We start from the raw sequence: 23,018 nt of genomic DNA on the forward strand, positions 1-23,018 counted from the left end.
GCACCCCTGTTCACAGTAGCAAAAAGGCAGCAATAATCCAGGGTCCACTGATCGATAGGAGAGTAGTGCGTTCATACAGTGGAGTGCTGCTCCACGGCTAGAGGGATTCTGATACCTGCTCCTGAATGGATGAACCTGGAAACTTCAGGGTGTGAACAAGCCCGATGCAAAGGAACAAATATTACATAGTCCTACTTATACGAAGTACCTAGAATCAAAAGGGTGATACAGAAAAGCTGTGGGGATGGAAGGTGGTGACGACTGCCCAAAAATGTGAACATGCCTAATAACACTACTGAATTGTGTATTTAAAAAGTTAAAATTTAATTATATATTTTACCATAATTTTTTAAAAAGCAGAGATTGCCACTGAGTGGTAATTTATGATTTTTGACTCATATTTCCCCACTCAAGCAAACAAAATACAAAAACAAAACAAAACAAAACAAAAACCCCAGGACCCAGCACTGCTCACACCATTTTATATAAATAATCAAATAAAAATAGCCCGGGTTTCAGCCCACAGTCGTGTCTCCTGGTGTTTATCACTAAAATAATTCACTCCCACCATGACTATGAATGACACGTACACTAAGCACTCGCTCCAATCAAACGTGCAGAGAGAAAACACAGGGGGAACTGAAGCCACGGAACTGTGTCATCAGACTGACACAGCAACATCTGTTGACACAACCGTCCTTTGAATTCAGGGGCCTGATCATGTGGCAGGGCAGGGATCTTCACCTTGGCCATGAAGGCCTACTTTCGTGTCACAGGGCACTTCTGGAAGGAAGTTCTGTGGCGGCCAGCTCTGGGGACTTGCAGATTTCCTACCAGTCCTACAGGATGTCACTCCTGTGTCTCACCTGTGCCAGTTCCTGTTATGAGGCCTGAGGTGGCAAGCTGAGCCCAGATCCAGGGAGTGATGTCACCAGGACTGAGCTATGATCCTGGTGACCTACTCCCCAGCCTGGTGTTGTTGCAGCCCTTCAGCTGGGGTTCAGGTTATAAGGGGACCAAAAAGGAAAGAGAGGAGTAAAACAACAGAGAAAGGAAAACCACTTGCACATTTCCTTTGTTTGTAAAGCATTTTCTGCTTCCATTTAATTTGCTGGGAGGACCTGGCTGATGGCAAATGGGTCTATATAGAAGCCTTGCAGCAGGGGTGGGCTCTTGTGCGCATCTCAGAAATACAAAAGAGAAAAATTTCATGGACTGGGATACAGGTCCATGGTGGAGTACCTGCCCAACATATGGCTCTGGGTTTGATCCTCAGCATCACATACACAAAAAGATCAGATGGGAGAGGGAGAGGAAGAGAGAGACACAGAGAAAAGAGAGGAAGAGAGAGAGAATGAGGAAGAGAGAAAGAAAAAAGGAAGAAAGGGAAAAACTTATTTTTTGAGCAGCCACTAACTTGGAAATAGTACCTTATTTTTCCTTCAATATGTTTAAAACTGACAACACTTTTTAAATAGTTGTAAATTTTTATGAACAGGGCAAGACAAGAGTTATCTTGACAACATTAAAAAAATACAAATGTCTGGAGATGTGTGGATGTTTGCATTCTTTATACACAATGTCAAGTACACTAGGAGCTCAAATCTGGAAAGCTTATTGCTGAAGTAATAAAATAGGATTGCCATTTGATTCCATTTAGACAAAACCCTTTGGAGCCTTTTGGTTCATTTACCAATGAAGTCAAGCACAGGAAGCAGCAGCAAAAGTTGATAATATTCTGAAAAGGAACAACAATAAATTCTTTGAAACTTTAAAAAAATGTTTAAACCCACAAGCTATTAAATGAAGGAGACATCTGCATTTTTACCACATTTATTTTATGTCATGATTTTTCAGTCCCAACTAAGGTGATACAATTCGGGAAATAAATATTCCCTTCCCTTTTTTGTCACATGTGCTGCTAACAAGGGCAGGAAGAAGAGAATTAAGCAAAGGGTGCAAGAAATGGAAAGACAGGGAGAGAGAGATGAGGCTGAAGAGCGGGAAGTGTTTGCACGAACCTCAGCACTACCGACCCACAAAGTCCCGAGTTGACAACATAAAGTGTTTTCACCTCCCAGAAATCATCCGGAGCAACATTCAAGTCCACGAGTTATGCACATCTCTGAGCGGGTTTCCTTTCAGATGTTATGTGGGTATTTTTTCTCACTTTCCAAGCCCCATGGATGATATTGTTCACCAAGCACTTTCAGTGCATTTGTTCAGCAAATAATTTGATCATGTAAACCAACCTTGGTTAGCAGAGGGCAGTCAGCTGCCTTGTAAGGTTCCTTCTTTTGAGTGAAACAGGCCTATGCTTAGAGTTCTGTGTTGGAGGAACTTCTGGAAGCGCATTTCTGTTTCAGCTGGGCCTGCACATGCTTGCCACCGGAATGTGGATTACGTGAAGTGACACCTTGGTTAAAGGTATGAATATAGCAGCTCCTGGCACAATTAGCTAATATCTGTCCAGAAAGTAAGTGTAAGTGAAAGCTCTGTTAGCTCCTCTCCCAGGTCCTCTATAGGCCTTGATCCAAAGGCTTTGGCGCTCCATAACAACTGTGCGGCCGGCCAAGCTGCAGCTTCAGAGATCAGAGTGTGTGAAAACAGCCCTGGGTGGCATTCATCTCATCAGTTCTGCCCAATCCACGGGAGTGAAAAACGGGTGAGATTTGATATCTTCAACCCCAGCGACTCCAGCACCCAGACGCTCCAGAGGGTTGAACTGCAAGAGCTAAAAAAGAAGGATTTAGTGAGTCACAGGAATCCAACTAGCAAATCAAAAGAAAACAAAGGAAAGAGCTTCCAAATACAGCCTCAGTGACAAATGGACATTAGAGCCAGCTGACTGTTTTCGAGTAAAGGAGCAATGTCTACCTTCACTCTAGCTGTGGGGTAGAGGAGGCAGATCTCACAGAACTGATGGTTTTCAACTGTTTTGAAAGATGACCTTGAGCAGTTTTCATTTCCCCCAACTTCATAGAGTACACAAAGATAAATTTCCTGGTCCTAAGGCACAGCAGGATAATCATTAGGTACAGTCATAATTTGTACCTTTGGGCTGCACAGTAAGTTTTAATTCCTAACTAAATACTACAGTGATTTGGACTAAACTTTACCTAAAATCTAAACAAGCTAATCTGTATCACTAAATCTTTTTCTTTGGAACTGCTGGCTTAAATGAAACAATTTGATCCAATGAATGAAACAAGTTTTGATTTCTTCAGAAATAAAAATCACATGTAAAAGAACTGTTACATGAAGTGGGCTGTTAATGGTGGAAAACAGAAGCAATCATACACAATTATCTGAGGCCCCTGGGCATGCTGGCAGAGTACGTCTTGAGATACTCACGCATCCTCCAATCTGTACACTACCAAACTCATCTATTACCAATGTATACAGTTTGGTGATTTTTCTTTTTTTTAGTAAATTTGGAGCTGTCTAAGCACCATCAAAATCCAATTTTAAAATAATCTGACGGCCCTACAGTTTCCCTGTGCACTTTTGCAGTTGATTCCCACTTCCAACTCCACGGGTCTGCTTTCTATCTCCATGAACTTGCCTTTTCCGAACATTTCATGTAAACTGAATCATAAAATACATAGCCTTTGCAGATCCCTTTCTTCATTCAGCATGTTTTTAAGATTCATCCACACTCTAGCAGGTATCGACATTTTATTTTCTGAATAGTATTCCACTGTTTGGAGAGGCCATGTTCTGTTAATCCAGTCACCCATGAAGGAATCTCTGGGATTTCCAGTTTAGGATTATAATGAATAACGCTGCTATTAAGATTTGGATATATACTCTCATTTCTCTGGAGTGCATTCCTAGGAGTGGAACTGCTGGGTCACATACTAAGTTTGTGTTTAACTTTTTAAGAAATTACCAAACTTTTCTCCATTGGCTGTAGGCAAAGTTACAAATCTCATTAGGAGCATGTGAGATGTTACGTTTCTCTAGTACTTGGTCTCTTTGATAACAGCCCTTTCTAGCACACACTAGTGATAACTTATTATGCTTTTTTTGGGGGGTGAGGAGAACCGGGAATCAAACTCAGGACCTTGTGATTGCAAAGCAGGAAGCAGCACCACTGAGCTAAATCCCCAGCCCTTATTATGCTTTTAATTTGCATCCTCAACCACTACTGATCATCTTTTCATGCTCTTTTTAGCCGTTTGTATAGCTTCACTTGTAAAATAATCTTTTGCCTATTTTAAAACTAAGTTGTCTGTCTTTCTCCTTTATAAGAGTTCTTTGTATATTCTGAAATCAAGTAACAACATGTCTTGCAAATATTTTCTCTCATTCTGTGACTTGTCTTTCCATTTTCTTAATGTTGTCTTTTGAAGTGCTCAACTTTTTCATTCTAATGAAGTCTACTTTATCAGTGTTTCCTTTTATGAGTCATGATTTGGTATTATGTCTAATTAACTCTTTGCTTAACTCAAGCTCAGGAAGATTTTCTGTGTTTTCTTCTATAATTTTTATACTCCTAGTTCTCATGTGTAGGTCTATGACACACTCTGAGTTACTATTCTTTTCCATATGGTATGAAGGGTCTTAGTACACCATGTTCTGAGCATGTGAATGAATATTTGACTTCCCAGCATCATTTATTAATAAACACACCACTGTCTTACTTGCCATCATGTGGAAATTAACAAGTGTAAGTCCTCCGACTTCACTCATTTTGGATGTTCCAGGTCCTTTATCTTTCCAGCACAATCAGGACTCAGCCAATTAGGAGATTCCCAATTTTGGTGATCTTTTCAAAGAATCTGTAACTTCAGTGGTTTTTCTTTTTTTGTTTGTTTGTTTGTTTTTTCTTTTGTTTTCTATCTTACTGATTTCTGCTGTCTTTGTTCTGCTTGCTTATGATTTACTTTGCTTTTTTATGCTTTATTTCTATACTTTCTTATGCAAGCTTAGATTTTTGAGACTTTTTTCCTGGTATATGGTCAAAGACATAAATATTTCTCAATAAATGATTTAGTTTTATTCCATAAATATAATGTTCTCATTTTCATGCAGTTAAAGCTATTTTGTAGCTTTTCTTAGCATTTCTCCTTTGATCCATAAATTCCTTGGAAGAATGTCATTTAATTTTCAAATATCTGTGGATTTAGCAGATCTCTATCTATTGTTGATTTCTAACAGCTCTTATAGTCAGTGTACAGTGTATGACTGCAATTCTTTTAAATACTGAAACTTGTTCTGTGACCTACCACGTGATCTAGCTTGGAGAAGGTCTGGTTCCCATGCACTTGATAACAATGTACATTCTGCCCTCACTGGGTACGGTGTTCTATATATATCAGTTATAGGCGTTTAATAATACTGTTGGGAGTCTTCTCTATCCATGTGATTTTCTATCAATTATCAAGAATAGAGTACTGATGCCTCCATTTATTATTACTGACCTGTCTATTTTTCCTTTGAATCCAGGTGTTTTTTTTATAAATTTTGAGGCAATTATGGTGTACATACATCTGTAACTGCTAAGTTTCCTATGTGTTGATCCTTTTATTGTTATAAAAAAACCTGTCAGTCTCTACTTCATCTTTTGTTTTAGAGCCAATTTTGTTGCTGTTTAATACAGCCACTCCAGCTCTATGGCTGCTGTTTGCATGGTTTATCTTCTTCTATCCTTTTTCTTTCAACCTCCTTGTGTCTCTGAATTTAAAGTACAGCTCTTGTACACAGAAAATAGCTGAATCTTACTTTTAAAATCATCTTAACAATATTTGCCTTTTGTTTGGCTTGTTCAGACATTCATTTTGAATGTAATTACTGACACTGTAGACTTACGTTTGCCTTTTTACTTTGTAGATCTGTCTTTTTGTTCCTCCTTTACTGATTCTTTTGTGTGAAATGTTTTTTACGGTATCATTTCATTTCTCTGCTAATTTTCTCTTACTATTTTGTTTCTAGGAGTTTCTGTTTGCTCTGTGGTTGCTACAAAGATTGTGTATGTATATTCATTTATCGCAATCCCCTTCTGGATAATACTAACTTAATCTCAATAAGAGGCAGAGTCTTTGCCCCACGAAAGCCCATTTCTCTCCCCCTTTCCTTTGTCTACTATTGTCTCCCTTCGTATCCAGAGGATCGACTGTGTATACCACAGCCGTACCCAAATCTCTTATATAACACGGTACAGCATTTGCAAATAGCCTACACATTTATCTTTCAAAGCACAGACCTTAAACCACCCCTGGATTCCTTATACTAAATGCTATGTAAACAGCTGCCATACCTTATTGTTTAGAGAATAATGGCAAAGGGGAGAGTCTGTAAGTACTTGGTACAGACCAATTTCTTTCCAAATATTTTTGATCTGCAATTAAATGAATCCATGGACACAGAAGCTGACTATATTTACATACTGCTTCTGTTTGTTATAGGCCCAAAAGCAAGGCTTTATAATGATTGCCAATTTTATGACTTCTAAAGGAAGCTGAGAAAAACATATATAATCTTCTCTATTAATTTGCAGCTACCATATCAGGTGTTCATTTCCTCTTTGGATCTGAGTTACTACTTGGTGTCATTTCCTTTTGGTCTTATAGAATCCTGTAGTACTGCTTGTAAAGCAGGTCTGTAGTAAAGAATTCTCCCAGTGTTGCTTTATCTTCATGTCATCTTCTTTCTTGAAAGGTCACTTTAGTTTGCATTCTTTCTTTTTTTTCTTTTAGTTTGTATTCTTAAGTGCAATTTCCTCAAGGTCCCCTGTGTCTGCATAACTTTCATGGCCAGCCAGTGAGTGGACAGAGGTATATTCAGACTCCTCAGCCACTCGTGCCCATGCTCTACCAGGGGTGAGAGAACACGCTCCATGTCTCAGCCAGTACTCCAAGGGCACCAGGCTCTCCTGTCCGAGCCCTCCGTGTCTCTTCACACGCTCGTGCAGCCACAGCCTTCCCCATCCTGGCAGAATCTCTGCACCTGACCCAGGACGGAGGGGGGACCGGGAACAGACTGAGTTATGAATGCCAGACTCCCACTGTTTTTCCCCCAAGTCTGGCTGTTTTTCACACATAAATACTTTTCAGATTACTATATAACCTTTGATCAATTTCCAGAGCACTGAAATTACTGTTTTGGGGGTTTTTTGTTTTGTTTACCAATTCTGTCCAACTTTTATACTTCTGGGGAACACTTGTCAACTTCTTCATGCAGTCACAGGCACTCAAATTTGCTGCTAAAACAAACAATTTTTCCAGAGAGCATAGCCAAAGTACAACTGAAGTATTTAAATGGTTTCTTTGCAACATGAATGCTCTTACACATATAGGAAATTCCACTGTCCAAATACAACTGAACTTCATGTTTCTTCTCTTTTTTTTCTTTTATTTCTATTTTCATTCATGGTTAATCCAATTATGTGCATAATGAACATCAGTGGATTGCCTATTATGTGTCAGTACAGTACTTTACAATCTTTGTACCCATAAAACCAGCAGTTGCCTCATTCTTGAATTAGCAGCCCTGTAATTCAAGTATTTGCCCCACCACAGATTGCAGCATGAAGTTTCAACAATGTCCTATCAATAACAATATCACGCTTAGTGGGTCAGGCATTATTCTAGTGCACAGGTCAGTCCATTTAACTCACTTACTCTACAAATAGCTACTACTGTTTCTCCTACAGATGAGAAAAGAGAGACTCCAAGAAATTAAGTAACTGGTTTAAGATCTTATAGGCAGTGAGCAGCAAAGAAAGGATTTGAATTCAGGCCCTCTGGCTCCAGAATCCATGCCGTAATCCCACTGCACTACCTCATCAATCTGTGACCGGCAAACACCAAGAATCTATGATTTCACTTTGATATTCTCAATCCACAAGGGGAGGGAGGCACACACTTCAAAGGACTACACTAACAGTCTTTTCACTTGAAATTATCGTGTCTAACACTCAAAATGACCCATGTACTGTTTATTAAAGCTAACTGCTCAAAGAACTTTTATATCACAACTTGCTAAGATGTGTCCAGAAAGCTGTTATTATAAAACAAACATAGGAATACCCTAAATGCATTAAACTTTTCTCACAGACAGTGCATGTCTATTGACTGAACGGTAAAAGGCATCAGATGTTAGATTTAATCTAACATCAAATATTGGTAAGAATTAACTATGCCCCATTATATTTCAGGAATACATAAAAATATTTCAAGAAATAAATATATTCCTTTTCTTTTCTTTCCTTCTTTCTTTTCTTGCTTTCCTTCCTGCCTTTCTTTCCTTTCTGTTTCAACTGGCTTTTCTACTCAATTCTTTCTAAAACATGATTTCAAATGTGAAATTTCTATTTTGACTTTTACTACAGGTAAAAGTCCATTTTATCCATGACTACCTATTTATGTGTTACCATTTAAAATACTATCAAAGGCCTCAAGAGAGATCACACAAAGATTCTCTTGCTCAAAAGAAAATAGCTGTCAGTGACACATTCCAGATCATGAATCCCCAGGCTGGGCGTGGTACTGCCTATGTATAATCCCAGCATTCAGGAGGCTGAGGCAGGAAGATTGCTTCGAATTTGAGGGCAGCCTGGGCCTCACAGTGAGTTCAAGGCCAGCCTGGACTACATAGTGAGACCCTATCTCAAACCCCCACTCACCGCCAAAAAAAAGATCATGAATCCCAGGAAGAACAGGCAACAGAGCAGAGCAAGGAGGGAACAGGAGTTTGTTTTAAATGTCTTTTCCTTGCATTGTATCTTTCCATTGACAAAGCACCTGTGTCATACAAAACTAAATGTGTGCTATAAAGCACAAACATACATGGAGGGAAGATTTTCTTTGACTGCATTTAAAAAGTAACTGTGCTTACTTGAGCATCATTCACTTGCCAGGGACAGATGGCTGAACCATGAGTTCAGGAGATCTAAGAACAAAGCAAGGAGTTGAAAGACCAAAGAGGAGACAAATTCCCCAGAATAATTATTTCCATATAAATCATTTTTGAGATTTTTTTAAAATGACCTCTAGCACCTGTGAGGTAGTGGAAGAGGAAAGTCAAAATGACAAATTGCTAATCATGCCAAGAGACCCCTTTTCCCTTTCCTGGCGGTGTTTCCTCAACATGAGTGGTAGCTTCCTCGGCAGGCCAACGCCAGATGCTGATTTACTAGGCGAGCTACACACATCAGGATGTGAGGACTTAGCAGCCGTGAGCTGACACTTCTTTACTAAGCGACTTCTAACAGACAGAGCAGAACTTGGGAAACTGTTGCAGGGAATTCTATTTTCAGCATTACATAATATGACTACTTTAAGAGAAAAGAAATAAAGGAGCAGCTGCTAACCCTCTCTAAATTATTTACCCAAAAAATCACTTTGGATTTATTTTGTGCCACACAAATAGGACAAAATCAAATGCATAGCCATCTTCCCCAACCCCACTAGAATTAAATGTTTTATGCATTTCTTCACTGCCTCTTAACCCAAAGTGCTCTGATGTTCGGCCCTCAGTATTGCTAACCTCACTGTTTCTTTATACTTCACATAGTCAGGGCAAATTAATCTTCCTAAGGCTAACTCCAATCCTTTCACCTTTCTGCCCAGCTCCAAATTTCCAATTTCAATGGGTTATGTCGCTTCACTCCTGTGTTTACATTAACAGAACCCATAAGAAAATCCAACTCACCTTTCTTTACTCACCTACCACTATTATCCTATAGTCATCCCTCCACTCCAGACAAACCAGACTTCTGAGTGCCCCCTGGAACTTTCCAATTCCTCAATTCCTCCCTTACCTTTGTTCAAACTGTTCACTCCACCTAGGACCCACATCCAACCTTGCCCTGCTAAAATGCTGTCTAAGACCCAGCAAAATAATATCCACTTCACAAAACTTTTCCTACTACAGTGGTACCTCGGTTCACAAACTTAATTCTTTGCACAATTCTGGCTGCAAATTCACTTAGACAAGAACCGAATCAAATTTCCCCATAAGGTCAATGTAGTGAATTAATTAATGGTCACCTTGTAACGCCCAGCTGAACTGAATCAGCGTGGTCAGGGCATGGAGGATCCACCTGAGGATTGTTACCGATAGCCATAAAAAGAGAACTGGAGGGAAAGATTTTAGCCTGTGGATTTTCTAGGAGAAGCTTGCTAGGGTTAGTTTTCCTGAGCGAACTTGGCTATTCTCATCAGAAGAAGAGCTGGGGCCTCGCTGTCCCTGGGAATGGCTGCTATTCTCATTGGGGAGCTCTGATCTTCACCATGAGCATCACTTCCTGGCTCCAATGTGGATCCCTCAGCCTGGGGGCACAGATTCTTCATCTCACCAACGTAGATTTTCTGGGCCCTGGCCTTTGGGGCTTCCAGGTGCAGAACCTCGGTATAGACAAGCATGAGACATTGCCGTGGGCTCTGGGCCACTGACTAGACTCATGGAGGACATGGCCTTGGGCTCTAAGCCTTTAGCTGGACTTGTGTGGGACATTGCTGGGACCCAGGCCCTCAGCCGGATTCCTTGGGCCCCTAGTGTGTGGCTAATCTCTTTTGTACTCCTTTGCATTTGACTTTTTTGGGTAATTATTGTAAAATAATCCTATAAATTACATGTCCTGTATTTATTATGTTCCCTTGTCAAGACCCTGACTACAACAAGCAACATTGAACCTAATCACTGAATTTGATTCGGTTCTCATCTAATTCGGTTTACAACCAGAATTATGGAAAGAATTAAGTTCGTGAACGGAGGCGCCACTGTAGTATCACTGCACTGACCATACCCTCCTCCTCTCAACCTGGCGACATGTTTCCTAGTCCTCTCTGGCACCTTTTATTAAGTTCTACCCTGTGGCACAGCTGTTTGGGAATCTCACCTTGGCAGCTTCGAGCACTGTCCTCTGCATGTAGTATTTATTGAATGGAACCAAAAATGCTATTTTGGAGAATACAAGGTAATTCTCTTAATTTATGTTTCTCTACCCTTTATTATTTTTTGTTTTCCTGATTTAAAAAAAAATCTATGTTTCATTCAATAATTTAGCTCCTCATCTTTTTCAGGTAAATGTCTCCATATTTTTCATTTATTTTGTTTTGTTTCTTGAGACAGGTTCTGTGTGTTTAGTTCAGGCTGGCTGTGAACTCACTATATAGCCCAGATTGGCTTGGAACTCCAGGGATCCTCCTGCTTCTGCCTCCTGAGTACTGTACCATTACACACGGCTTCCTTCATCTCTCTTATGGAAGCCTGGGGACCCCGGACCCAACAGTTCTCGCTGATCTTCTGAGAACCCATCACAAAGGAGAACAACCCTCCATGCGTGCACTCCAGAAGGACAGGCAGGCATCCCTGATTTGGACTCTGAAATCCAAACACTCTGCACTCTGAAACCTCTCAGTCTGAACACAGCAATCTGAAAGTCTCCAACTTTGGAGCATTTCAAGTTTGCAGATTACAGGTGCTTAACCAGGAAAGTCCATGCAAATATTTCAAAACCAGAAAAACTCCAAAACCTGAAAACCACTTCTGGTCTCAGTCATTTCAGATAAGGGTTACTAAACCTATCTTTTAAACATGGGGATCATCTTTGGGTACTCTCGAGCATTCCGAGCCTGGCCCTGGGGAACTGAACCTTAGTCCCCAGTGGTCTCTTTCTCCAGCGCAACCCAAATGCACTACCTGACATCAGCCCCAAGTTCTACCAAGCGATGACACCATGTGAGACATCACCTTGACAACACTATCTGACATACTTCTCTCCTTGGCAGCCTGAAGAACCCATTACTGTTCACAAATAGGAACTAAATGGTGACAAAAATATGTCTGTTGTTTAAGCAAAAAATAGTGAAAATAGCCATCTCTATATGGTTATAAAATACAACAGCAAAAGCAGAGTGGTCCCAGAGAGCTAAAAGCAATACTCAGTCTCATATGGGGCTGACACTAACTTTGATTTTGGGGGAAAAAAAAATTTTAATCCCAACAAGTTTTAACTATCTTTTCTGGCCCCAACAAAACTCTGACAGTAGGGAGAGCCTAAAGATAAGCAACATTAATTCTGAATGTGTAGTTATAAATGGATCCTTCTTGCCCAACACTAATTTCTTTAAAACTCTGGGGCCGCGGACTTTGCCAATGTGCAAGGCTGAAATGCTTAGCCAACAAAGGTCAGTTAGGTTACCTGCTGGATGAGGGAGCGAGCCTCTTCAGAGACACTTTCGGGCATGTTCAAGGTAGTGTGAGTATTTATTCCTGCCGGGTGGCACTCAACCAGAGTCTGAAACAATCAATCAGGTACATTTCTTATCCAAGGTGACATCACACTCCTGTAGCACAGGATTATGGACAGCAAGTACAGACCAGGCAGGTGGGGTCATCACTGCAGTGCCACCTGTGCAGCTGAGCCAAGAGCCATGAGCCTACAGATCTAACTGAAACAAAGGCAGACGAGCATCATCCTCACCATCACCTCACACGCAACTGTCCTCATCCCTTCATTAGAAAATGAGTGGCTCCAAACAGAAAGCTTCAATTACACACAAAAGCAAAAGAGGGACTTGAAATACTGAAGCACTTCAATGTTCTTAAAAAACACCTTCAAAGTTTCAAATCTGTTAGGGATAACAACTTACATCTATATAACACTTTATACTTTAAATATATGTAAAGGGATTTGTGAACTTCACAACAACCTTAGGTTGGTATTTACATACTTAAGGCAGACGCCTGTAAAAAGGTAACTGTTCATTTCCTCTGTTTTCTTCCCAGGAGGCAACCTTCTACTAAAGTCTATTAAAATCAAACATCATACTTAAAAGTTATTGATCAGAGAGAGTATAAATCCTGTCCTTAAGCTAGAACACACAGAAAAATTTTAGTCTTGAGAAAAAAAAAGATAATGTTACCTTTAATAACTACATTGATTTTCTAAAAAATCAGGATTCCCTCCTGGCTGCAGTTAAGATGTTTGAACCATCTAGAAAATTCTAATACATCCTTATTATAAACCTTACAGATCTGACCCTGTTAAAGCTGAATCATAGAAAATAAAGGAGAAAAACACACTACATAACACTGTGACACGTAACAGAATTTATTGATTTATTCAACCAAATAAAACTCTTTTTAAAATCTAGAATCTGGACAAGTCTGCACTTCTCTTTTCTTTTTCCTTTGTATCAAAGCTTTTCTTACTTAGTCCCTGACCTAAAAACTAACAGCCAAGGCTAACGTTCTCAATTGGAAGTCAAGGTGGCAGCTGGACACATTTATTAAATGTACAGGTCGCTGCTTACCTTGCCAGTGAGAAGTTCAAAAAGGACAGCACCCAAACTCCACCAATCACAGGCTTCAGTTTCCTCTGTGATTGCTCCAACCTCTAAACATACCAAAAAAGGTTGATATTAAAATTCCAAAGGTCAATTAAACTTTCAAAATTAACATGTATTAGCAAGGTGACCTTGTTAATGCTGAGAGAGCAGATACTAAATACTACTGGGCTTTCAAAATTCCTGAAAGTTACTTATCCCTTTGGTCACCTACTGTGGTTGCATTTTTTTCTGACGCAGTCATATATTAAACCGAGACATTTGTTCTTTTGTTGATAGAGGGACACCTTCAAGATGCTCTTCTTCAAAGTTACAAGAACATACGAGATCAGCGTTTTGCATAATCTTTCAGGTTCAAGGCAGTACAGCCAATTCTACCTCACAAACATTAAAGGTGTATTTTGGAAATAAAACTCTTAAGTTCAAGAAAAACTTCAAAAAACATCTAAGCTGATATTAACCACCCTTTAACTTATGGGTCAGGAACCTGAGAAGTAAAATTCCCTCTCAGTGTCACACATCAGCAGAACAAAACCTATTTTTTGTTTCTTCTTCCCTCTCCTATGGAAGCAATTGTTTTGATCAAAGAAGGAGCATGTGAGATGCCAACTCTCCCATTTGGTAATAGAGAAGTACAGAGACACTGTTCTAAGCCACCACCAAAACTATTGGCTAAAATAAGGATCTTTAGAATAGTGTATTTTCAAATTACCTGTGTCATCCTATCACTCACCAGCACAAGATCCTGAAAGGTAACATATGAATTTTTAGATGTCATCTTTCAGGTTCTTCCACAAATTAGCAACAATTTCCCCTTCCCCCATTTCTGAGACCTTCAGCACTCCGGCCATGTTTGCTATCTTGTCATCTCCTAAGGCCAGCCTATCGGTCACAAGGCCTTGCCAATATCTGCCCTTTACTTCCATTCAACTAAGCAAACAGGTCCCACAGCATGGGCAGTGATAAGTGGACAAGGCACTCAGACTCTTCCACCAATGCTCAGCACAGCTACGGCATACTGAGAACTACAGCTCTTAAGATGCCTTGAGCCTTAAGTCTCAAAAGCAAAGGTTGGGCGGGCTAGAGAAAGCAATAAAAGCCACTCTTGTGTAAAATATTGAAATGACTCGGTTTCAGCAACCTTTTCTCCATATACCTTCCTCTGGGCTCCCGGGCCATCCTCCTACAGTTTCAAGCCAAATCACAACATCCATTCTCTAACTAGCTGCCCTGGGCTAGGTAGTAAGGAGAAAACAGGTATTAACTAATTCAAACTATTGTCTGGAAAACAGGGAGACTCCTATCTTCCTAGAACCATCTGTACTAATATAGTAGGTGCTTGTTTTAAAAACTGCTAAAGACCTATCCAGCAAGAGAGGTTTAATCATGTATGTTGTAGCCTAACTATATGATGGAATGCTACTGCATAACCATTTTAAATGATGCCTTCATGCACAATTAAGGCATGCCAGTAAATTACTGTATATATTGTTTTTTAAAACCTATAAAACAGAGCTGAGGGCATACTTCAGTGGCAGAGTGCTTGCCTAGCATGGGCAAGGTCCTGAGTTCAATCCCCAGTATCACACATACACACAAAAAATAAAAGCCATAAAAGAATAGAATTCTATTTTTTTAAAGACTGGTGAGAAAATACATAGTGATTTGCTGCTGGGGTGGCTTATACTTATTAACCCACATAAATATCTAAGTGGTACAATTAAAGTACAGCAAGATAATGCGACAGGAGAAAGCTGTACTTTGACATCGGAAAGACAAAGATGTGGAGGCAACACCTGCCCTAAGAGTGTTCGCCCACATAGTTTTTTCCACAAATTTCAAGTCTTACGTATTAGAAAGAATAATGGACTAGGAACCAGGAATGCTGTGTTGAGTCTTTACAAATTCACCTGATCTCACTCATCAGATCCCAGCTTGTTATGCTGTAGATGTGTTAGATCCCAGGTTACATTTAGCTCTAAATCCTATGATTTTTGATACTTAAGGATTCCCTACCATGGCGATTGAGAAGGACGACTTCCCCGGGACTCCCTCCCAAAGTGCACAGTGCTACCCTTCCCACATCCAGATTCGCGGCCCCTTCCCCACCACCCCACCCAGAACACTTAGAAGTGTGCGCTCAGGAAACTGAGAAAGGGTGTATTGTTCTCAGAAACTAGGAAAGTGAAAAGGAAATTTTCTATAGTAGTGCCAACAAATAGAGCATTCTGCACATTCCCTTCATCTAAATCAAGCAAAATATTTTATTTCCCTGTTCAAAATTCTTAAATGGCTTTTAGATGGCCATTAAGTAACATCCAAATGTCTTCGCTGATCCAGTATGAATATATAGTAAACTTCCATACTAAAGTCTCCAGCTACAGGATTCATCCAACCCATGTACATCAAGCAGCACCACGAGGTCCTATGGCAGGCTCTGGCCACACTATTAAACAGTGTGACACTAAAGTTAGTTTTGATTTTATCTTTTCGCTCACGAATTTCAAAATTCCATTTTGTTTAATCATACAGCACACAGTATGTATATCTTAGTTTTACAAAGATTTCACCTGCTCACATTTCAAGATCCAAAGTTAGGGATCAGCGACTCTGTGCCACCAAGAAGCCTCATTTAGTACACATGTTACTATGATGACAACAATGATGGTTATAACAATAAGCCAGCATAGGCCAGGGATTTAGCTCATTGGTTCCATCACCTGCCTCGCAAGCACAAGGATCAGAGTTCAATCCCTGTAACCCTCCCCCCAAAAAAACAGCAGTTAACATTCATTGACTGGTTACCATGTGTAAGGAATTGTGTTTAACACTTTCATTAATTATTTAAAGTGTCCAAGCAAGTTTACGTACGTGAGCAGTGTGGCTTTGGTAGAGAGAGAATACCATCTGATGCAGACAAATGGGAAAACTAATAAAAGGACTTTTGGGATGGAACCACCTGTTCGGAGCAGCCCTGGAAGCTCACCCCCACATCTCTACTGATAACACAGTTCCTTGCTGGAGCTCAGCAGAGGGTGGCAAGATGGATTTATGTAATTAATGGTAACACAATCTATAAAGACAACTTCAATTCAGCAAAAGCCCCAAATGCCATCACTGGTGTAGCCCCGGCCACCAAGAGCGATGTTACACCTGTACTCCCCACCCGGTTTCCAGGACTGCACACCTGGGTGCAGAGATTCGGTGAGTATGTGTGCCAGGCTGGGGACCTGACCACTCTGCAAACACTGTCTTCCTGAGCCTCAGAGATGTTTGCATGTATGGGTGAAGGTGAGATATTGTTTTATTACTAAAAAGAGATAGCCAGGAGTGGTGGCACACACCTCTAATCCCAGAACTTGGGAGGCTGAAGCAGGAGGATGCTGAACTACATAGTGAGTTCCAGGTCAGCCTCAACTCTTGTTCTATGCCTGAGTTTTTCATATTTATATATAGTAAGACCCTGGCTCAAAAAAAAAAAAAAAGAGAGAGAGAGAGACCATTTATGGGACACAATGTAAAATTTGCATGATTTGCAAGATAAAAAGACTTCACAGAAACCTCAATCCTGTTTCAATGGTCCCCAGGGGACACCCACTGCCCCTCACCTCTGCAGTCAGAGCAGCTGGGTGGGAGAATGTGAGGTTCCTCGGGAGACAGGCAAAGGGACTTCCTTGTTTTCTGCACATCTGCTCAACTCCTCTGGGTTCACTGGTTTTCTGGTGCTTTTCAGTCCCTAGTAACTTTCCCCCGAGGTCCTCACCAGGCAGACAGTGAACGGCTTACTGCTTCACATGCACGTGGCAGTGCGGGCTGGGACCACACAGGCCTGAAGTTCTCACCCACCAGCTCTGTCAGCCACATCCTGCGGCTCTACCCCCACCAATCTTTTTCCACCCTGTCTCGATCACTGCCCCTTCTTTCCATCTCCCCTCATTTTGTCTCTTCCTCCCTCTAGGACGCAATCAATTCAGCTCTCTCATGGCTCCCAGGCCTAAGGTGCTCGTGCTCGTTGCTTCCGGAAGCCTGAAGACAGAGAGGCTGAGTTATATTTAATATAAGGGGGCCATGCAGGGGGTAACAACTGTAAAGAGGTAACTGTTTTCACTGGAACATAAGAATAAAAGACACTGAATATGTTTTAAATCTATTCCCTTACCGATGCAGCTTGAAACTCTTCAAAATGACTTTATATCACTAATTAATGTGGGACTGACATCACAACCTGTACTCCTCAATTATCATACATGACTCTAAGCTACAGCTGAGAGTTCTGTACTTAGGGAAGACATAAAGAACTTACTAAGGGCTAGGCTGTTTGAATATTAGAACAAATAAAGGGAAGCTCTTACGGAATTTCTTTACAGATTTTAAAACAGAAAAAAAAATCTACTTTTTTAGCTGGGGAATTAGCTCAGTGGCACTGTGCCTTCCTGGCAAGCACAAGGTCCCAAGTTAGATCCCCAGTACCAAAAATATATACATATTTTCTAATTCTCAGAACGAATAACTTTGGCTGTCCTTTTAGCATCCTTAAGGAACAGGAGTTCCTAGATTAAAGCTTTAAGACACACCCTGCAACTGCACTACCAAAATGAAGCCTTAGATGGTGTGGTTTCTGGCCTAAGCCTGCTTCATTCACAAAATCAATGTAAAAAACTCAGGCACAGAACAAGAACACTGATTTACATATAAAGCTACAAGATGATTCCTACATACACCCAGGCATGTGTGTCTAACATCAAAAGTACAGAAATGCCAAATAAATCTGGGAGCCTATTCACATTTTAAAGGATACATTCTACTACTGCTTCGTCAATGTTCAAAATATTTTTCCTACAGAACAGAAGGCACAAATTATCTGTGTACCCACCCTCCAATGCCCCCCACTTGCAGTTTGCAGACTGAGTTCGGCAGTACCCTTACTCCCCAAAGTGGTCTGGGGAAAAATGAACTACTGCCTCAGAAACAATTTCTCAGGTTATTCTCCCCAAAACCCAAAGAGACGGTGACACCGCAGGGTGGCGGATTTTCATGCCCTTGGGAGTCAAAAGAAGTGAGGCAGACCGCTCATTCTGCCCTTGTGTGCTTGGCTGCTGGTGTCGCTCAGCTTCCCTGAAATGAGGGCAGCCAGGCGTCTTCCTTTCTTTCTACCTCTTGTAACCTTAATTCTATCATCCTGGAAAGTGCCTTCAAAAGCACTCACTATGCTTCTCACAACAACTTCTCCCTCAATAATTAAGAGTGAAATTATGTTAAAAGGAGCGGAAGTATGTGTGAGTCTTCCTCCCTCCTTCCCATCCACAGCTACAGTCCCCCATCCCCAGAGCCCAGCACCTGGGGGCAAGTGCAACGTTGCAGTATCAGTGAATTTCACTGTCACCACCTTTTAATGTAAGGGGGACACTGAAGCAGTTCCAGAACAGATTTCAACTCACCCAAAAACTTTGGGGGTGTGACATGTGTGCAAACAGTGTAGTAAAACTAGCAGAATTTCGCTATAGTGCATGCAATCCATCCTGACACTAACTACACTATAGAACCTCACTGATTCCTACTAACAATTCGATCACATTTCACAGGTGAGTAAACATGTTTAAATGAACCAAGAAAGATAACACACCATGAGGCGCGCTTCGCCTCACCTATCTTTGTTTGATTTGTTTAACACCTCATAGAACACTCCTCAACAAGCCGGGATACATTTCAGAAAAATAATGCAGGCCCAATCACCCACGTTGCCAAAGGGCTCACTAAACAGCACAGAAGAGTTTTATAGGCCATATGACAGTCAAGAGTCTTCTAAGTTTCCCTCTGAGAGCCAGAAATGAGTGTTTAACCTGAACCCCAAAGGGTAACTATACTAAGCCAGCGCCTGAGAAGCAGGGGAGGACCATACAGAAGCATAAACTCGAACCAGAGTTGTCTCTGTGGATGGGTGAGGCAGGGGAGCAGCTAAGCACACACTTAAGACCTGGGGAGGCACTGCAATCCTCCAACACCGAAGTGAACCCAGCCCCTTTTAAGACTAGGTGGCTTCAGCTGCGTGGATTTATCAAAGGCCTGGCTCAAAAACAAAAATCAAAGACAGGGCTAAATATCTGTTGGAAACTACACTCGAAAACTGAGAAAACTGGAAAATGCAGGTTAAACTCAAGCTTAAATGAAAACCAATCTTTCCAATCTGTTTTATAAAGATGAAATGTCTATTTGAGCAACTGTGGTCTTCAAACATCCCAAATTCAGAATGTACTTTTCTTGGAAAGACCTTACTGTTAAAAAGCTTTCCAGAAACAATACACAACCTCCTCCAGCACTGCTCTGCTGCTACTATCATCCCTGCAGGATATGGCAGGAAACACAGTAAGGTTTGGAACTTTGTTTTGAGAGAATTTCGCAAATACAAAAATTCCAATTTAGAATAAGTAAATATTTCTCTTAAACTGTTTTGCTTAACTATACTTTTTTAAACAAACAGAATCTCTGAAGCCTCATTTTCTTCACTCTCAAGTTATGATAAAACTCAATGAAGAAGCAGCAACTGCCGCAAATAATGTGTTTAAGTAATCCAACGTGTAGATACGGGACAATTTATCACATAAATAATGTAACATCTTATCCATTATCAAAACAATAACCAATTTTAAAGCCACAGACTCATACATTCAAATGATAATCTGTACTAAGTATACTTTCCAGAAAAGAGAGATAAATAGAGCTTTTAAATGCCATAGGAATTTTTTTGTACAAACTAGTTAAAATATTAGACATTAGATATCTGAATTCAAGGACTCCAAAACTCTATTTTGGAAAAGATACAGAAGTAACAAAAAATATTATCCTTTAGGATTAAAGAAAGGTCTCTAGTGAATAAGACAATATGCAAATAAAGGTGAATTCTTAATGGCCTCAAAATTAATCACCATGTGTCCTTTCATATAATCAAAAAAAAAGCTGCAGTCTCTGAATGTTCTACAAATTCTCTGAGTGTTCAGTAACACTTAAGATGCTTTTTCAATTGGTCAAGGAGTTAACTTTCTTCCAAGGGAACCAGACTTCATTAATGGACTTAGGAGTAGAGAAAGGCAGGTTTCAAAAAATATCTGGTCTGTCATTAGCTACACACTTGGACCGAGGAAAAGAACATCTTTCTTCTGCAATGAGCATCACATGTCAGCCAGAGCTCAGAAACATTAGTACTGTGTTCCTACACAGACAATCTTTCCCTGCAGCATCTGTTGCTAATTGAAAGGAACTAGAATTACAAAATCCTAGTCAATTTCTCTCACCAGCCCTTGCTGTGTATAAAGATTTTCTATGCAGGGGCTGCGCATTAGTCTTCCACTACAGCTGATGGCTAAAGAGCAAAGAGAAAGAAACACAGAAGAAAGCGTGTTTTGTGTCCAACAATATATGGAACTAAACTGTGGGAAGAGGGGCAGTTAAGCCTGTCTTTTATTAGCTCAGTAAAATATCATTCTATAAATATAAATATTCACCTATAAAGGTCTATTAATGTCCTAGTTAACTAACTGGAAATGTCTTCTGTTTGGGTAGTCTCTTTTTGATATAACACTTCAAAAGTAACTGTCAATATTATACCAATTATGTCTTTTGTTTCAGGCTCCTGGGACACAGGAGGCATTTAATAAATGTTTGTTGAATAAACACACCAATCTTGTATTTTATAGCACTGTTTCGAGGCGTTCAAAGGACCTACAAAGACCTCATCGTATTTGTTTTCTTTAAGTCTCACTGAACATATGGATCGATATCAAGGCCTCTGCACTTTATATGTTTAAAATGTTATCTGAGCAGAGATAGAGGAGGGCGAGAACGGAGGTCAGCTGGATGCCGACTGCACGATCCCAGGCAATACAGGAGCCCCAGGAGTGGAGAAGAGGGGAACGTGAGTGCCCCCTCTGCAGAGCACAGTGACTGCTTCTGCCGCTACCTCTGGGGACAGAGCAGGGATGCTGAGGGCAGGAAGAAGACAGGATTGAGGTGACATGAAGTCTTCCCTGTCCCTGCTCAGCGTCAAATAGGTAAACCGGCTCTAATACCTGACTAGTGAGGTCATGAGTATCAGCTAGAAATATTTTTAAATGTAATCCAAAACAAATTCACATAGATACATTACAGGACAACTGTACCACCTAGCTTTCCCTGGGCTACCATCTTAGATATAAAGACACATTTTTCAAATTTCCACAAACAAGACAAAACGTAACAACTGATACCAAAACTAAAAGCCATATCAAGTATGAGAATAAAATTTCTTTCAGTTTCTGTTGTTTTGTTTTTGCCTTTGTTTCCGAAGTGCCCCTGCCACCCAGAGCCTTGTGCCTGCTAGATAAGTGCTTTACCATAGAGCCACGCCTCCAGCTCTTAAAATTTAATTTCAATTCCAGGTTTGCATTGCTCCTGTGATGCCTATGAAGTAAACTGGCAATGTTTAGCCATTTAAAGATTAAAGGTCTGAAGGCGCACAGCTATTCACGGGGACCCAATAAAGAGCTAGTTTGGACAGACACAACGTAACGTATTACGAACTCTCTAAGGCCGATCTTAATTCTCAGGGGGAAAGGCTACCTGGAGCCTAGAATTTCCACTTCCTAGCCCACCCTCTGGAATGGAAAGTCCGCTCCTTTTTTCCTATTTTATATTATTTCAGAAAATGTGAGCTGTCCAAACCGATTCTCTATTTGACAAAGCCCTCCGACATGCTCAGCTGCTTATTCAGGAGCAGTGGATGAACTTAGTTCCCTGCATCCCATCACTCTAACAGGTTAGCGGGGCTGGAACTTTCCACACCTCTCCCTGCTCCCTCCAGCTCCGCCTTCTGAGTGTTTGCTTCTGCCCATCCAGTCCCCAGCCTTGCTGTCTGCCACCTCCTCGTTATTAATTCAACTGGTTTTCAGGTAATTCAATTGCCTGTGCCCCTGGGCCCTCCGTATTGTGGGGAACTGGACTGGGCACTGACTTCACCGAGCTAGTTCAGGCAACGCTTGGCTAAGCACTCTTTGCAAAGCAGCTCATCTGCTTTTCTCCCACTACCCAGCTCTGAATTTCTTGTTGTCGTGGTGACCTGACAACCATGTTCTGAGCTTTCCTGCAATTATCTGCATGACTTGGATCAAAAACTTCTTGATTTCACTTGATTCAGCACTCCAGGCCAAGAATTACTTGTTCAGGAGAGTTAAGGTATCATAACAATACCATTCTCTTGTGACCTAAAATAAGAAATGGGTAACTACCACAGGACTTCTGGTTGACTGATTATAATTATAATTCTGAGCTCTAGACAATCTTGCTTACTCCCTCACCCTGCATTTCTAGGAGGAAAAAACCAACAGCATGCTCCATTTTCCATTGATCATATCACAACAACTCTATTCTGAATAGCCATCGGGTGTCACAGTGTTACCCAACCAAAGCCATTAAAGCTGATTGATGAGAAAAAAGCTAACCGAAAACTGAGAGTGACAGGCACAGTTTTCTCTCTCTCTCTGCTGCTCTGTTGCTGTGCTCGGCAGGCAGACAGCAGCATGCGCTGCTATTAAAGGAGCTTCAAGGAGCCTATTTGCTTTATCATCATTAATTTTTAAAACCTTAGCATTTTCAAACATTCACTGGAAGAAAATACTTGTGAAGAATTGCTCAGAAGGAGTAAGTGCAGTTACGTCACAGAGATTCAAACTGACAAGATTTTAGGGGGTA

General features: G+C 40.8%; 1 protein-coding gene across 8 annotated transcripts in view; it reads right to left on the bottom strand.

Moving 5' to 3' along the window:
- Positions 1–1,826: 1,826 nt before the first annotated feature.
- Rps6kc1 (ribosomal protein S6 kinase C1) overlaps positions 1,827–23,018 on the bottom strand; it is a 160,071-nt gene continuing 138,879 nt past the window's right edge. For all 8 annotated transcript variants that reach the window (XM_010642536.3, XM_033762046.1, XM_010642537.3 and 5 more), the window contains 3 exons: positions 13,266–13,348; positions 12,152–12,247; positions 1,827–2,734 (listed from right to left, as the gene is read on the bottom strand). In XM_010642536.3, coding sequence (XP_010640838.1) covers positions 2,624–2,734; positions 12,152–12,247; positions 13,266–13,348 — 290 coding nt within the window. In that variant the 3' untranslated portion in view covers positions 1,827–2,623. The remainder of the gene's footprint in view (positions 2,735–12,151; positions 12,248–13,265; positions 13,349–23,018) is intronic.

The sequence above is a fragment of the Fukomys damarensis genome, unplaced genomic scaffold (assembly GCF_012274545.1).
Source record: "Fukomys damarensis isolate Sample0158 unplaced genomic scaffold, DMR_v1.0_HiC HiC_scaffold_11, whole genome shotgun sequence".
In the NCBI taxonomy this organism is placed as follows: Eukaryota; Metazoa; Chordata; class Mammalia; order Rodentia; family Bathyergidae; genus Fukomys; species Fukomys damarensis.